Source organism: Spizellomyces punctatus (genome assembly GCF_000182565.1).
Source record: "Spizellomyces punctatus DAOM BR117 chromosome Unknown supercont1.10, whole genome shotgun sequence".
Classification (NCBI taxonomy): Eukaryota; Fungi; Chytridiomycota; class Chytridiomycetes; order Spizellomycetales; family Spizellomycetaceae; genus Spizellomyces; species Spizellomyces punctatus.
Window position 1 is genome coordinate 329,899 of NW_015971546.1, and position 14,124 is coordinate 344,022.

General features: G+C 46.7%; 8 protein-coding genes across 9 annotated transcripts; 5 read left to right on the top strand and 3 right to left on the bottom strand.

The window, feature by feature from the left end:
* Positions 1 to 133: 133 nt before the first annotated feature.
* SPPG_05829 (uncharacterized protein) lies at positions 134 to 1,847 on the top strand. The gene is made up of 2 exons (XM_016754040.1): positions 134 to 289; positions 354 to 1,847. Exon 2 carries the CDS (start codon positions 650 to 652, stop codon positions 1,601 to 1,603), a length of 954 nt encoding a protein of 317 aa, XP_016606899.1. The 5' UTR covers positions 134 to 289; positions 354 to 649; the 3' UTR covers positions 1,604 to 1,847.
* Positions 1,848 to 2,075: 228 nt separating this feature from the next.
* Positions 2,076 to 3,883, top strand: SPPG_05830. 2 transcript variants are annotated; one of them, XM_016754041.1, is made up of 2 exons: positions 2,076 to 2,154; positions 2,254 to 3,883. In XM_016754041.1, exon 2 carries the CDS (start codon positions 2,505 to 2,507, stop codon positions 3,798 to 3,800), a length of 1,296 nt encoding a protein of 431 aa, XP_016606900.1. In that variant the 5' UTR covers positions 2,076 to 2,154; positions 2,254 to 2,504; the 3' UTR covers positions 3,801 to 3,883. The 2 variants fall into 2 exon arrangements, with proteins under 2 accessions (XP_016606900.1, XP_016606901.1); XM_016754042.1 differs by having other exon boundaries at positions 2,076 to 3,883.
* Positions 3,790 to 6,548, bottom strand: SPPG_05831 (uncharacterized protein). The gene is made up of 7 exons (XM_016754043.1): positions 6,067 to 6,548; positions 5,983 to 5,994; positions 5,864 to 5,925; positions 5,509 to 5,792; positions 4,874 to 5,423; positions 4,652 to 4,806; positions 3,790 to 4,587 (listed from the first exon to the last, which is right to left on the bottom strand). The coding sequence occupies exons 1-7, from the start codon at positions 6,175 to 6,177 to the stop codon at positions 3,980 to 3,982; spliced, it is 1,782 nt and encodes a 593-aa protein (XP_016606902.1). The 5' UTR covers positions 6,178 to 6,548; the 3' UTR covers positions 3,790 to 3,979.
* Positions 6,549 to 6,993: 445 nt separating this feature from the next.
* SPPG_05832 (thioredoxin) lies at positions 6,994 to 7,990 on the top strand. The gene is made up of 2 exons (XM_016754044.1): positions 6,994 to 7,163; positions 7,348 to 7,990. Exons 1-2 carry the CDS (start codon positions 7,007 to 7,009, stop codon positions 7,596 to 7,598), a joined length of 408 nt encoding a protein of 135 aa, XP_016606903.1. The 5' UTR covers positions 6,994 to 7,006; the 3' UTR covers positions 7,599 to 7,990.
* A 362-nt stretch (positions 7,991 to 8,352) lies between these two features.
* SPPG_09313 (uncharacterized protein) lies at positions 8,353 to 9,133 on the bottom strand. Its single transcript, XM_016757472.1, has one exon. It carries the CDS (start codon positions 8,836 to 8,838, stop codon positions 8,368 to 8,370), a length of 471 nt encoding a protein of 156 aa, XP_016606904.1. The 5' UTR covers positions 8,839 to 9,133; the 3' UTR covers positions 8,353 to 8,367.
* A 170-nt stretch (positions 9,134 to 9,303) lies between these two features.
* On the top strand, positions 9,304 to 10,795 carry SPPG_05833 (uncharacterized protein; the record flags this gene model as incomplete). Its single annotated transcript, XM_016754045.1, has 1 exon — positions 9,304 to 10,795. Exon 1 carries the CDS (start codon positions 10,034 to 10,036, stop codon positions 10,793 to 10,795), a length of 762 nt encoding a protein of 253 aa, XP_016606905.1. The 5' UTR covers positions 9,304 to 10,033.
* Positions 10,796 to 10,965: 170 nt separating this feature from the next.
* Positions 10,966 to 12,263, bottom strand: SPPG_05834 (uncharacterized protein). Its single transcript, XM_016754046.1, has 3 exons — positions 11,660 to 12,263; positions 11,482 to 11,576; positions 10,966 to 11,418 (listed from the first exon to the last, which is right to left on the bottom strand). Exons 1-3 carry the CDS (start codon positions 11,889 to 11,891, stop codon positions 11,143 to 11,145), a joined length of 603 nt encoding a protein of 200 aa, XP_016606906.1. The 5' UTR covers positions 11,892 to 12,263; the 3' UTR covers positions 10,966 to 11,142.
* Positions 12,264 to 13,011: 748 nt separating this feature from the next.
* Positions 13,012 to 13,986, top strand: SPPG_05835 (uncharacterized protein). The gene is made up of 3 exons (XM_016754047.1): positions 13,012 to 13,472; positions 13,548 to 13,706; positions 13,811 to 13,986. The coding sequence occupies exons 1-3, from the start codon at positions 13,209 to 13,211 to the stop codon at positions 13,859 to 13,861; spliced, it is 474 nt and encodes a 157-aa protein (XP_016606907.1). The 5' UTR covers positions 13,012 to 13,208; the 3' UTR covers positions 13,862 to 13,986.
* Positions 13,987 to 14,124: the final 138 nt, after the last annotated feature.

Genomic DNA, 14,124 nt, shown 5'->3' on the forward strand with positions numbered 1-14,124 from the left:
TTCAAATGGTCAGGTTATCCATAAACTAAACATGAGTTGCTTGCATAATCCCCTACGTAATGCTTACGTACGTATCACTTTTCGGGAGAAGTGTGCCAAGTGATAAACACCTTTTTTTATTTTACTTGCCCTTTTTTGTCGACCGCGTTCGGCCGCAGAAAACGCACACGGGGAAATTAGTCCAGTTGGGAAGGCGAGGAGGGGGGGAAGAAAGCCAAGTCGGAAGCGATGAATAGTCTCGCATAGGCAAAATAGTTTCTTTTATCACGCTTTACCGCTTCCTTTTTCTGTGAGTTTGCGGTTCATCACGCTCGTTTGGTTGATATCTTCCCGTTTTTTGACGTTCGTATCAGCACCGCCTCGTTTTGCGCGCGATAGACTCAATACAATTGTATATTGTAACGGAACGGTCACTTGCCCTCCGTCGATCCTCTCCCCTCGTGCTATCAACACGAATTCCATTTCCCTTTTTTTTTTTGTCTTGTTGTGCCCATCTGCAAGTTGGAGGGGAGGGAGATTAGCACCGCCTCCGCGTCCCCGTCGAATATTTAGGTTTCATGCTTTCCTTCTTGTCCCCGTTCTTTTTTACGCCTTCCTAGAACATCAAAGCCTTTTAGACACCGTCATAGCCTTTTAACATACTCATACTATGCGTGTCAACATTTCCAGCGCTCGTGGGCGTTTAGTTCGGAAAGCCGCCGAATGCCCACCAAGGGTCGAGGAACAGCCGCAGCTGCTGCTGGTACAGCCGCAGAGGCCAGAACAAGTCTGCTTGCCTGTGGAGCCGATGGCTGAGTTTGATTTGTTGGCGGCCGAGTTTGATGCATTAGAGAATGGGCGCCAGTCGTTCCCTGTGGACCCGCACAACGGGACAAGTTCCTGGTGGGGAAGTATTGGTTGTGATGAGGTCGATTGGTCGCTCGCTACTGCAGCTGGGTCAGCGGAGCAGCCGCTGCACATGGATGATCCTTGTTCAATAATGGATTTCGATGCAATACTCCAACCTGTTGCGTTTCCCGTTATCGATCCTACGCCGTTGCCCATGGACGTTTTCCCCACCCCCGAGTCTCAGTTCGCAGATACACCCCTTTTGTCACTTGGTCATGAAAACTTTATGACCGACGGGGACTACTTTGGCAACTACACCTCCTCCGTCTCAGAAGACATTGACCTACTCTTGCAAGATCTGGCCGCAGTCGGTGACCCACCCGCTATGCCAATGAGCATCGCCAATCCCCTTCTCCAAGCGCCACTAACACCTCCACAAACTACATCTGACAATCGTATCCGCCCACGAACAATGACACCGAAACGCTTCACATGTCCGATACCCGGATGCACCAAATCCTTTACCCGAAAATACAATATGAATTCTCACGTTCGATGCCACTCTGGCGAGAAACCCTTTATATGCCCCCACTGCCCCGACGTCTCTTTTGCTCGTAAGCACGATCTAAGAAGACACGTTATTTGCTTGCACAATGTCGAGCGCCCATTTGGGTGTGATCATTGCACACTGAGATTCAATCGGAGTGATGCACTGAAGCGTCATTTGGAGGCGGTGAAGAGGAAGGAGGTTGACAGTAGATTTGGAGAGTTGTGACGGATACTGGATGGTAAAATTGTTATACCCTTGGGGATGAGATTGGGGCGCTTGTACAGTTTTCTTTTTTTTTTTTTCACATTCTGATGGGATTCTGGATGGTACTGGTTACCTGCTGTATTATTTTTGTTTTCATACTTGTTTTTGTATATTTCATTGGGAGGGCCGGGACCCACGTATGCATTTATTCGTTAGCTATACCTTTAACAACAGCTGTCGCTTTTGACTCTTTGTTCCCAAACTGAAAATGGTCGATCCTAAACCAAATGGCTATTGCCAAAAGCAATGTAGTGACATTCAAAGAGTTGGATACTTCCCGTCGTCAACTTGCTGAACGTCCGTGTGGTTGGAAAGATCTTTAACTTGCTGAACTTACTCGTTAGAAATCCTGAGTGTTCTTGGCAAAGCGATTTATTTCCAAACCCGAGAGGCCTCCATCTCGATTGATGAGTAATTCCCAGCACAGACACGCGAGCAACTGCGTCCTCGCGCGACATAAAATGAGGTTGATGCAAAAAGACATTTCGCCCAACGACATTTGGGCAAAAACGGTATGAGCTCGCCCAACATGAATACTCTCAAGAGATGCCTGGCTGATCTTCGATTTACAAACTCGTTCACACACCATCTCATTGCTGACGCTCGAACAGCAGGCGAACCATTTGCTCGTGCGCGAACACCTAGCCCCTTCGCCCACACGCCACGCCAAGTCTTGTCCGCCCACTTTTCATATGTTGAGCCTGAACCCGCTCCAGACCCTGTTTTGATATCTGTTAGCAAGCCATGCGGGGAGGTGTTGGGATTGGATCTAGAGGCTATATTGGCTGATGAGAGGGAGAAGGATAGGTTTATTGGATTCGTAAGTGGACGGTATGTGCCTGAAGGGACGAATCCGTGGTCCATGGCGTATGCTGGCCATCAGTTTGGGTCTTGGGCGGGACAGTTGGGAGATGGGCGTGCGATTTGTCTGGGTGAAGTGACAACAGAGGCTGAACAAAGGTGGGAAGTTCAGTTGAAGGGCGCTGGATTGACACCTTTTTCGAGGTTTGCGGATGGATACGCTGTTCTGCGCTCGTCGATAAGAGAGTACCTATGTTCAGAGGCCATGTTCCACCTTGGCGTTCCGACAACCCGTGCATTATCGTTGGTTGGGTCGTCACGACGTGTGCAGCGGGAAACCGAGGAGACTGGAGCGGTGGTATGCCGCCTGGCACCAACATGGGTCCGATTTGGGAATTTTGAACTCTTTTTGTCGAGAGGGGATATTCCCAATCTTCGCCTCCTTGCCGACTGGGTCATCGCACACCACTTTCCTCATCTTGCCGCGCATCCAACAAAGTATTCCGCTTGGTTAACTGAAGTTACTCACCGAACCGCCAAGACCATCGCAAAGTGGCAATCCGTTGGATTCTGCCATGGTGTTCTCAACACCGACAACATGTCCATACTAGGTCTCACCTTGGACTATGGTCCGTTCCAATTTATGGATGCCTATGACCCTCAGTATGTGTGCAATCACAGCGACCATACCGGGCGATATGCTTTTGATGCACAGCCTGGAGTAGGCTTGTGGAATGTGGCGAAATTGGCGTCGGCGGTTTCACCTTTGGTTGTGGACGAGGAGAACGGTGATAAATCTCGGGCAGAGGACAAGTTGAAAGAGGTTTTGCAATCTTACGCGGGCAAATTTCATGAAGAGTACATGTCTCTCATGACGAAAAAACTGGGATTAATGTCCCCCCGTCCTGAAGATGTCGAAACGCTAGTCAAGCCTCTCCTAGCCCACCTCGCCACCCTTCAAGCTGACTATACGCACTTTTTCCGATCCCTCAGTACTGGATTCACACTCGCTCAGTCAGATTCCAAACCGCCCCTATCCGAGCCGCTAGAAGAATGGTACAACGCCTATCGAACACGTCTACTCTCTGAACTCGATTCACAAGCGCAAGATGTACTTGTAAAAGCTGACATGGACAGGATGCAAAGAATGAAAGCTGCCAACCCAAAGTACATACTTCGCAACCATTTAGCGCAGCAGGTCATTGATAAAGCAGAGAAGGGTGACTATGGAGACTTGGAAGCCTATTTCAAAGTTTTACAAAGACCTTTCGAGGACGGAAGCGCAGAGGAGGGAACAAAGTTTGCGGGAAGTGTTCCGTCGTGGGCGAAAGGCTTAAAGTGCAGTTGTTCGTCATAGATTACAGTAGAAATATGAGAGGATTCCAGTTTCAGTATTTCGCTAGCGATTAGAATTCAATACAGCGAGAATCAATTCCAAAAGTGTCTATGTGAATCTGCCAGTTTTCCCGAAGTCCAACGCATTCAATGGCATAAAAAATGCAAAAGAGCAAACTAACAAACCTCAAGGCGAACGCATCATCTTCCCTCCCCATTCTCCACCATTACGCCAGCAATTTTCCCAACACATTTTAATCCCCCCTCACCCCTAAACAAAACAGTTCTGCCAACCACGACCCATTCTGGTTCATAGGCAAATCTAAATCTAACCCTGGCAGACTCGCTAGTCTTGAGCGATCCGACATTCTCCATCCTTACAATCTTTGCGCCCTGTCGGACAGCACCTACGTAAATGACACCATGACAGGACGGTCCGACGGTGGAAGCACAATGTAAAACGTTTAGATCGGCATCAAATTCCCATACCGGAGGGGGAGGTGGAGTCGAGAGGAGAACCTGTCCTTTCCGGAGTCGAAATGATGGAGGCGGTGTGATGTTGTACGCAACGGTATCCTTCTCATGGAACGAGTCAGATGCATTTGGGTCAGACAAGAACGTAAGGGCGCAAGACGCAGCTTGACCAGCTTTGATGAGGTTGACAGGACAGCGTTGCCGGTGGATTGAGTTTATACGAACGGGAATGAAGCTCCCACGGTCGGGGCCAAGGTAGTATGTAGGTTGGGACGTATGTGGGTGCGTCGTGATCCGACCTGAAAGAAGTTTGCCGCCAATGACACATCCAACATCTTATATATTGCCACCGGTTAGCATTATCGAGTACAAAATAGACAATATACGAGAAGAATATACCTGGGACGGAATAAATTTCTTCGACTTGATATTCCACCTCCTCTTCCAGTAGTTGATCGTAGTCACTCATAGGTTTGGGCAGGTAGTTGAAGAAATTGGTGAGGAGGGAAAGGTTTTCTCCTGTCACGCTCGATGTCAAGAAAATTGGAACAACTCTGCGGATTTAAATGTAAATTAGCTCACTAGCTAGGAGACATCAACAACAGGCCAAAATTGCCAAACCTTGAATCCAAAAAGCTCGAAACAGAGACCACTAAATCGTCCTGATTTTGTATTACAACCGGCACCCTTCTCATTCCCGGGGCTTTCAACAATGCCAAGAAAGACGAAACGGTCCTCTTCAATTGAGGAGGAGTTGCAATGTCCACTTTTGTAATCACCACAAAGACCGGCACTTTGAGGACAACCGCAATGGCCAAATGTTCTCTCGAAATGTCCGAGACGCCTGTGTTAGCTCCAATAATCAAGCAGGCATAATCAGGCGCATGACCCGCCAATCCACTGATGGTTGTCTTTTGATACTTTGGATGACCACACATGTCGAGGAACGTTACAATCTTTGAAGCGGTTTCGCAGATTTGAGCCCACGTCTGGATATTATTGGAGGCGTAGTTAATGAGAGCGCCGTGTGGATCAAAACCGATGATCTGGTGGGAGATGGAGGACGTCCGGCCAGATTCGATTTCGTGGCGATGACGGAGGAGGTTTAGGCGTGCTTTTCCTCTGCCGTTATCGTTTTCACTATGTGTCAGGACGCCAAGGAGCGTTGACTCTGGTGGGATAGACAAATGCGGTCAGGTTGCAACCGCTAGAAGCAAAAGACAAAGGTAAATTCAGAAAAGTATGCTCAAACTTACTCCCAGCATCGGCACCTCCGATTATGGCCACCCTGATCTCCAGAAAATGCTGATCGTCCGTCAAACACTTTCGCACTAGCACCTCGGCTACTTTGCGTGCAGGCGTTTCACCGGGGCTTGTTACATCCCGCTCACGTATAATGGACACATCTGCACGCAAAGCTTCTCCCATCTTGCGTAGCGTTGCGACAGAACGGTCGAGGTCGTCTTGTGTTAGACCGATAAGCGTGCCCTTATCTGAGACCCCAATTTCGTACATGGCTTCACCATATCCTTCTGCAAGGCTAGAGGAAAGTAGACGTGACGTCGTTAGAATCCAATGTTGAATAAGGGCTAATACAGTCGGCAGACCTACCGCCATTTAAGCTGGGTGATGAGATGTTCCAGACGAGCAGGGGGAGGATTAATGAGCTGAAGCTAGATATAGCAAGATGTTAGTACGATGTATATGATTTCCAATAGTCTAAAGCTTACCTTGTACTCAACCTAAAATGCGATCCAAGAGCAATGAAGCTAATGAGCATTAAATCTCTCAAACCAGCTTATTATGCGACGTACATTTCCTTCTTCAACTTCTGGCGGAAGGCGGGTATCATGAACTTTACTCGCCATAAAAGTATTCACGGATGTGGAAGGCGCCATATTCGATGCTTCGTTGAGTCGAAACATGACTGTATTCTTAATAGTAATCCCAAAAAGGCGGTAGCAAAGTTTTCAAAACGCTTCTGAGCTCAAGCTATATATCGCAACTGCGTTTTTTTTTCGTTATTTTGGTTCAGGTTATTCGAGGTGGTTTGCGAGCGTAAAATTCCTTCATTGTGGGTTTCAGGTAAAGCAGACCACTACGATTGATATGGAAGGATCGCTAGATCTCGTCCGTGAGAGACAATGAAAAAAATTCTGTCTGCTGTTTTCTTGGCTTCTTTCTATCACAGATCTCTTTATAAGTGATGCCTGCACCATCATCTACAAGGTTGCTCCGACACCATTTCTGCAAAGGTAAGGACGGAAGCTCTGATTACGCCAACCACTCCACAACGTGTACGTCATGTGACTCATGTTTGGGTCAAGTCACACTTCAACTGCACGGCTGGGACTGTGACTGAAAAAGCAACTGGCTTTGAATCTAGGCGAGCTCAACGACTGCGTTGGAAGGAGAGCAGCTGGATGGTTATGGCAGATGAACAGATTTGGAGAATAAGTTTCATGGCAGCTGGCAGAGACGGCGACTCGCTGCATCAATTAGTCATGTACTCGTTATCATTCCATTTGATCCTTAATGATTTTACAAACGTCCAACGGGGCGGAGGACACCTCGCTTGATGGCGGAGGAACCGATTCATAATGGTACTACTCGTATTATTCATACGCCCAACCGGCGGTATCTTTTCTCGCCCGTCTCCCCGCATCGCAAATTACTTTGAAGATTATTCATCATCATTGCGTTTATTCTTACTAAGCATGGCCATGCTTTTGATTGGAAATATGTGACTCATTGATGGGCGCATTTTGGGGGAGGATAAATTCAAGGCCACCTTGCAGCCAACCCACATCTTCATCTCGTATTCACAACCCAAACACATACATCATGGTCAAGGTAGTCACCACAGCCGACGAATTCAACCAGATCATCAAGGACAATGAAATTGTCATTGGTATGTTAATTCTCATGCATTCTGTCGGTCATTGTGCACGTTCTAACAAGCTGGTCCCCCGCGCACCTGCACACTCTGTCCATTTGCATGCACTTTTATCTCTCAACAGTTGGTACGTAGCATGATTCAGATGTCGTCGCTATAACACTTGCTCTCGATCTAATTGCCTGTTAAAATTTGCCAGACTTTCACGCCACATGGTGCGGTCCTTGCAAGATGATCGCTCCCAAGTTTGAAGAATTTTCCAAAAAGTACTCCAAGGCTGTTTTCATCAAGATTGATGTCGATGAAGTACCGGAAGTTGCCGAAAAGGCTGGTGTTTCTGCCATGCCTACCTTCCACATCTACAAGAATGGTCAAAAGGAGGCCGAGATTGTTGGTGCCAACCCTGCGAAGCTGGAGGGGGAGATTTCAAAGTACGCTCACGCTCAATAGATGTGCTTGAGGGACGCTCTTGTTGTTGCTGGGAGGGATCAAGTGTGTATCCGTGCATTGTTTGTATATCTTCATAATTAGCACAGGTGCTGGTGCAAAATGGTTGTGTGCATGTTTCCATGACGGCGTAAAGCCGAGTACGCTGGTTGTGTTTCTTTAGTACTTTTAACGTCCCTGTCCCCGTTCAACACCTGGTCGCGTACGCTGTGTTGTAGATATGAAGCCATACTTTGCCAATGTAACGAGTTTGGGAGCTTGAATTTTGTGGTCATTATAAAGAACAAAAGGGATACTTGTATCCGACATCCAAGAGACTGTGGCTTGCTTAACAGAACGACAAATAACCAATACGAGATGGCCACTCTGAATGCCACTAAATGTCAAAGCGCGACGTGATCGAGCCAATTGTAGCTAATTCAGATCCCTCAGCACTAGCGTTCGGGGTCGGGTACCCACCTACTGGTTAGAACGAAGGCTTTCAGAGATCGGGATATCGGGACGCCTGTAGCGTAATGCAGTATAAAAGGTTCATCTCACAGGACATTACCATCTTTTCGACATCTTCAATCAGGACAAACAAACTCTTCCATTCAACCACGATGGTCAAACTCTTAGCAGTTATAGTCCTTGCGCTCACCGCTACAATCGCGAATGCCGCCAGTTGCGCCTGCGTAAACAAAAAGGATGATCTTGCAATTCTTAAAACTCTCACCGAAGGCTGCTGTAAATCAATTCGTGAAAAGAACACTCCTGGCAAGATGGACGGATTCTACTGCTCAAATCCGCCCCCTTCGATGCAAAGCTGCTGCGAAATCTCCCAGGCGTTCAAATGTATCTGATCATAGTAGACTTTCTTGTATATAAGTATCATATATTTGTAGCATTTTGTGATAAAAAGTGGAAAACGAGGCTTGCTAAACACATGAGCTGGGGATTCTGTCCACTGCACAAGTGGTTCGAATGGTGCTAGTGGGGTCGGCAGACTAACTACTGGCCATATATGTAGAACTAGTGTAAACCCATGCATACAACGCTGACAGAATACCTGAAAAATACAGAAGATGCAGTTCATTATTATTTGTGTCCTATGGAAGTATAGTTGAAATCGGACCAGTTGCTCAGCTTGTCCAGTGAATAGGTTGATAGGAGAGTCGCTTAGATCCCTCAGCACTAGCGTTCGGAATCGGGTTCCAACTTGTGTTTTATGGGATCGGGATATCGGAGGGCGTAGCGTAAGCATTTTAAAAGGTTCAGCTCACAGGGCATTATCGTCTTTTCAGCATCTTCAATCGCACCAAACAATCTCTTTCATTCAACCACACTGGTCAAACTCCTAGCAGTTACAGTCTTTTGCGCTCGCCGCCAACAATCGCGATTACCGCCCATTGCCGCCTGTGGGGACACGACCAAAATCAATGCTAAATTCACCATAAAATGCACTGCTCATCATGTCGGGAAAGATGTGCGCAAATGCGCCCCCTTTTATGCAGAGCTGTTGAGGATCCGACGGATTCAGATGCATTTTCTGATTGAAGTGCGTAAAGTTATCATTGAATTTTGCGAACCTCGAACTGATGAAGCATCACATGACATCTGCAAATCCAATCGGTAAAAGTCATTGCAACTGGTTTGAAGTAGCATTTTTATTTAATAATAATGTATGTACTAATGCATTCTTATGGGAATCAATCCTGGAATGAAATCATTCTGCCGCTGGGTTGAACCACTCAGAGTTCCGGTCATCTTCATAACCGATTTTCAGTGCATGGGTTGGGCATACGCAGTTCCTTTGGTAAATGAAAACAGCGGTGTTTCGATTCCGCAAACGTTGCCGAACGGAGTGCGGCGATGGAAGTACGCCGTGTCGGACAATCGAAGGAACGACCGTGATACGCAACATTTAGCGTACGACTATGGCCGTGATTTTTTGCCGAAATGCCTTGTTGGAAGAAGCCCTCAAGACAAACTCAACCCTCGCACTTGCTCAATGCATTTTTTGGGTGCGTTTTTCCCTTGCCAATTTTTTTAAGCAATGTAAGCAGGGGTTTTCGTTCTGTATGACGTAGACAAGCTGCATACTTTAGTCAATAAAGTAAGTAGACTGTAAATACGTCAGTGACAAGCTTGCACAAGGTTGCGATTTCCTTCTTTTTGCCGTCGCTTGTATGCAAATATGGCGGTTTTTTTCTGTGATATGTCATTTTAATGTGCGTGAGTGGTGGAAGGACGGTACTGGAACGGCCACTTTTTAAATTTTTTTGCCTATAACTTCTGTGTATCTTCCGTGGGCTATGATGACTGCATATGCAAGACTTTTTAATGTCCGCAAAGAATTTCGGTGAGCAGGTTGACGATGGTTATAAAATGGCATCGACCCAAGAGATCCCTCACCCCCCAGCAAAGGCAACAATTCCTAACTGCAACAGCAACCAAAAATGCATTTCACAACCATCCTCATACCTGCCTTCACTCTCCTCACCGCCGTCCAAGGCGCCAGCGTACCCGCGTGGCATCCCCCGGCTCCAACAGACGTCCGCTCACCCTGCCCGGCTCTTAATGCCCTTGCCAATCACGGAATTTTGCCCCGCTCCGGCAAGGATATCACACCAAAGCAATACATCGACGCAATGAGCCAAATTGGCGTTGCGGTCGATCTTGGAGCCTCGTTGGCCTACGCGTCTCCTTTCCTCGTTCCAAGTCGTAAAAACGCCCAAGGCGAGACTGTCTTTGGACTGGATGACCTGAGGAAACATGGTGGAATCGAACACGATGCCAGTCTTACGCGCAATGATTTCAACACCTCTCCCAATCACGACAACTTTTCCTTCAACCAAACCTTGTATGATCAACTCATTTCCTTGAAAAATCCCACTACCGGCCGACTTGACACGGACTCCCTAGCCAAGGCTCGGTTCTTGCGCCAATCCGAGTCGAAAGCCACCAACCCCGCTCCAGTCTTTGACGTCAAGCAAGATCTCCTCGCTCACGGTGAAGCCGCATTGTTGCTTACGGTCTTTGGAAACCAGTTCGATAGCCAGGTACCTGTAAATGTGGCCGAATCGATCCTGGCAAAGGAGAAATTGCCCTTTGAAGAGGGGTGGGTTCCCGCCAAGCTGCCAGTTGGAATTCTCAAAGTTACGGCAGTTTCGCAGGTGATTAAGAGTAAGGAGGGTGCCTTGGCCAAAGGTGGTCAGTAATTTTCTTGCTGCACGGAATGTTGAGTATCCGTAGCAGACTTTTAGTTTGGAATATTATTTTCTTTTGTATTCATTTTCTATGATAGAAACTATAATGTACTAGAGCCTCGATAAAATAAGTAATAGATCTTCCTTTATGAGATACCATGAAAACGATGCAAACCGTTCAGTTGCTGAAGGCTTCTGTTTTTTTACCGTAAAAATCAAATTGCATCCAAGACAAGAGGATGCGAACGAGCGCAAAAAATACATTTACACGAAACAAGAAAACTAGGAGATCTTTCACGCCAGAGCCAAAGGTTCCTACCGCCTTTCACATCAGACTTTAGGGAATAGTTCACAAACACTTAGAAAGAGACAATTTCTACTAGCCCCAGCAAGCTCCGATAGGGCATCATGATGCCCAAAACAAGGCACAGGCATGTGAAGACTACAACATCCAGTGGGGTCACTCGGACGGTGTCCTGTTTGGTGAGCGATTGTGATGGATGTTGCGGCGAGGCAATTGTAGGGGAAGATGCCGTGGTGGTGGAGGGTGAGGGGTGTTTGATTTGTATAGGATCGGAGACACGTTTGCAGTCGATAAAGGTCTCAACTAACCGTCGGCGGTCCAGGGTTCGCCACTGACCACAATCAGGATGAGTATAGGTAGGCGTGGAGGTCCCAGAGAATATGTTGTGCTTTACCTTTGCTGCATCCAATCCTTTGGTCTCCTCATCGGACAAATGTACTGTTTGTAAAAGAAACCGATCATTGAGCTGGATCTCCGATTCACTCCTCACTGACAACAGGAATTGACACACATTCGATAAACATCAGAATCTGCATGAATTTTTATATGACAACAAGTACCTCAAAACTTACCCAAAACATCGACAGATCCTCCACCGACCAAGACGCCCAAAACTGGCTTCACCGAGTACCGCGCCGGTGCATTCGTCTTGAGTTTATATCCAATGGCACGTTTACCAGGATTTTGAATAGTGACCTTGGCGATGAAGCCAATGTTTGACCTGGTGGGCGTAAAGAAGAGATCGGTCGGTATAAGATTTAGCTGTGGTTTGGGAGGATCTGATAGTTGGTTGCGGAAGGACATGACGGGTTGTTTCTCCGAGGGGGCGATGAGATTGCGTTCGTTTTGCAACAGTTGCGAGTCGTTCTGGGCGATGCCAAGGTATGATGCGGCCGGGAGTCAACTCGTCTTGGGCGGGAACGAGAGTCGGCACCCGTGTACAGCTTTTTTATCACAGTTCAATCCAAACAGATAAATGCGCGGCGAGGGACAAGATCCTCCCCAACGCAGAGTATATATATCTAGCAAAATAAGAAAAAAAAAAGGAATGCCCCAATCATCCGCCAAGCAACCCACAAATCACGCAGGCCAATCTCCTTGCACCGTGATATAAATTCTGCTTATATCTCCGGGGGCACGTTCATATTGTTAATTAGCGCCTGGCTATGGATTTGGAACGTCACATTTCGCTTTGTAGCAACACGTGGAGGAGGAGGGGGTCAAAAATAGGAACTTGTAAAGACCAAGTGAGCGACAACGTGTTCTGTGCTATTGGAAGGGTCACGTATCTCTTTTTGTTGAAAAACATGTGGGGACAGAAGCAATAATGACTGGATCTCTTTTCTTTTTTTTTTTTTGGCAGTGTTTCAGAGTACAAAGGATTTTGTATTTTAAAAAGCATGTCTGTTGATGATCCATTGGCAGAGTGTGTCCATGGCAGGGCACTTGGGCGGTGGGCTGGATATCATCATTTCTTTTGAAATTTCTGGACAAGGGGCCCTGAAAGAAAAAGAAAAAAAGAGGTCGGGAAGTATGCCATTGCTAGCTCAGGGTTTTGTAAGTGCAGGCCGCCCATAGCGCTGCTTCTCATATCCTTGGGAAATCAGGTATGATTCAGACTGAATCGCATGGCAAAATAATACTAGTACAAATACGGTGAAAACCTCGATACGAGTTGCAAGCACGGCCCTCTGGCCCACGTCCTGCCCGAAAAAGAGTTGACGATATTGCATATTACGGACGACAAACTTCAATCGAAATGCAGTAGCAGTATAACATACATTGGGGAGCGGTATAACACATGGATGATGCTACATCGGAAGTTTTCTGACGAGCAACTTTGGAAAAATTAATGCATTAGGATAAACTATTTCCAAAAATACACGTTCAGCTTACAACCAAAGGCTATTTTAAGCAAGCATAACTCATACTTTGATGATAGAGCTCAGCACTGAAATGAACCGTCATGAATAGAGGAAAGGGTGAGGAATTGGGGCACAATATGAGGGTTAAGTTTCTGGAAAAGACTCATGTGGCGACTTGCACTTGTAAACTCGTGAGATATATATTCACTCCCCCAGGTTGCCTTCCACAGTTACCGTTTTGCAAACTGTATCAGACATGGCCAGCCGTCGAGACAGAAGCATCTCCTTTGGTGGGGAACTCTCCCGCCCAAAGCTCGACTCAATTCTTCCTGCTTCTGGGAAGCTTGCTCATCAACCAGAAGAAGAACAGGAGGGGTTGAAACGATTCCGAGGGCTTGAAGACCTATTTGCGCACCGTCCTCAAAAGGACGAGCTTATTAATAGAAATATCTTGAGACCGGATAATGTGTCGGGAGTCATTCAAGGCGTGCAGGAGCAGTTGAAAAAGCAGATCATTGAGGTAGGACCGTGTCAATGAGATTTCCAGATGCTGCCTAGCTTTATTTATAACCTTGGGTGTCTCCTTTAAATGTAGGATCACTTGAAAGATAAACTGGTTGCCCGACCAGTTCCTGAAAAACTCATCGAGCAAAATATTATGAAAGACTCTACGGTTGCTCCTGCATTGCAGGCACCGCAGCAGGATCTCATCAAGAGTCAGCTGCAAGACAGTCTTGGGAGTTCGCTTTCCAAGGTAACATTTTTGACACATCTTTTGTTCCATTTTTTTTTTTTTTTCAGAAAATGCTGCAGAGGGCGGTATACTGACTTCCAATGTTTTCTCCTCTTTCTTTCCAGCGACCCAGCGAGAAAGATCTTTCTAAGATCCTTCACCCAACTCAAGCCTAAAATCATGCTACCCGTTTGCTTTGCTTTTGGACTGTAGTGTTGAGGTATAGGAATTCATAGAATGACAGTATAGCATTAGCAAATTGTTTGGCGTTAATATCAATAAATTAGTTTTATGGCAGAAACTGGCGATTGAGAAACTTCCTGCGGCTATTCTTAGCGCTAGGACGATCATTCCTGCCCCTGCCGTCGTATATATTTACAGTGTTAAAGGAAAGCTCAGAGCGCGATGTATTGCACTTCATCAAGATGATAAGATAGAC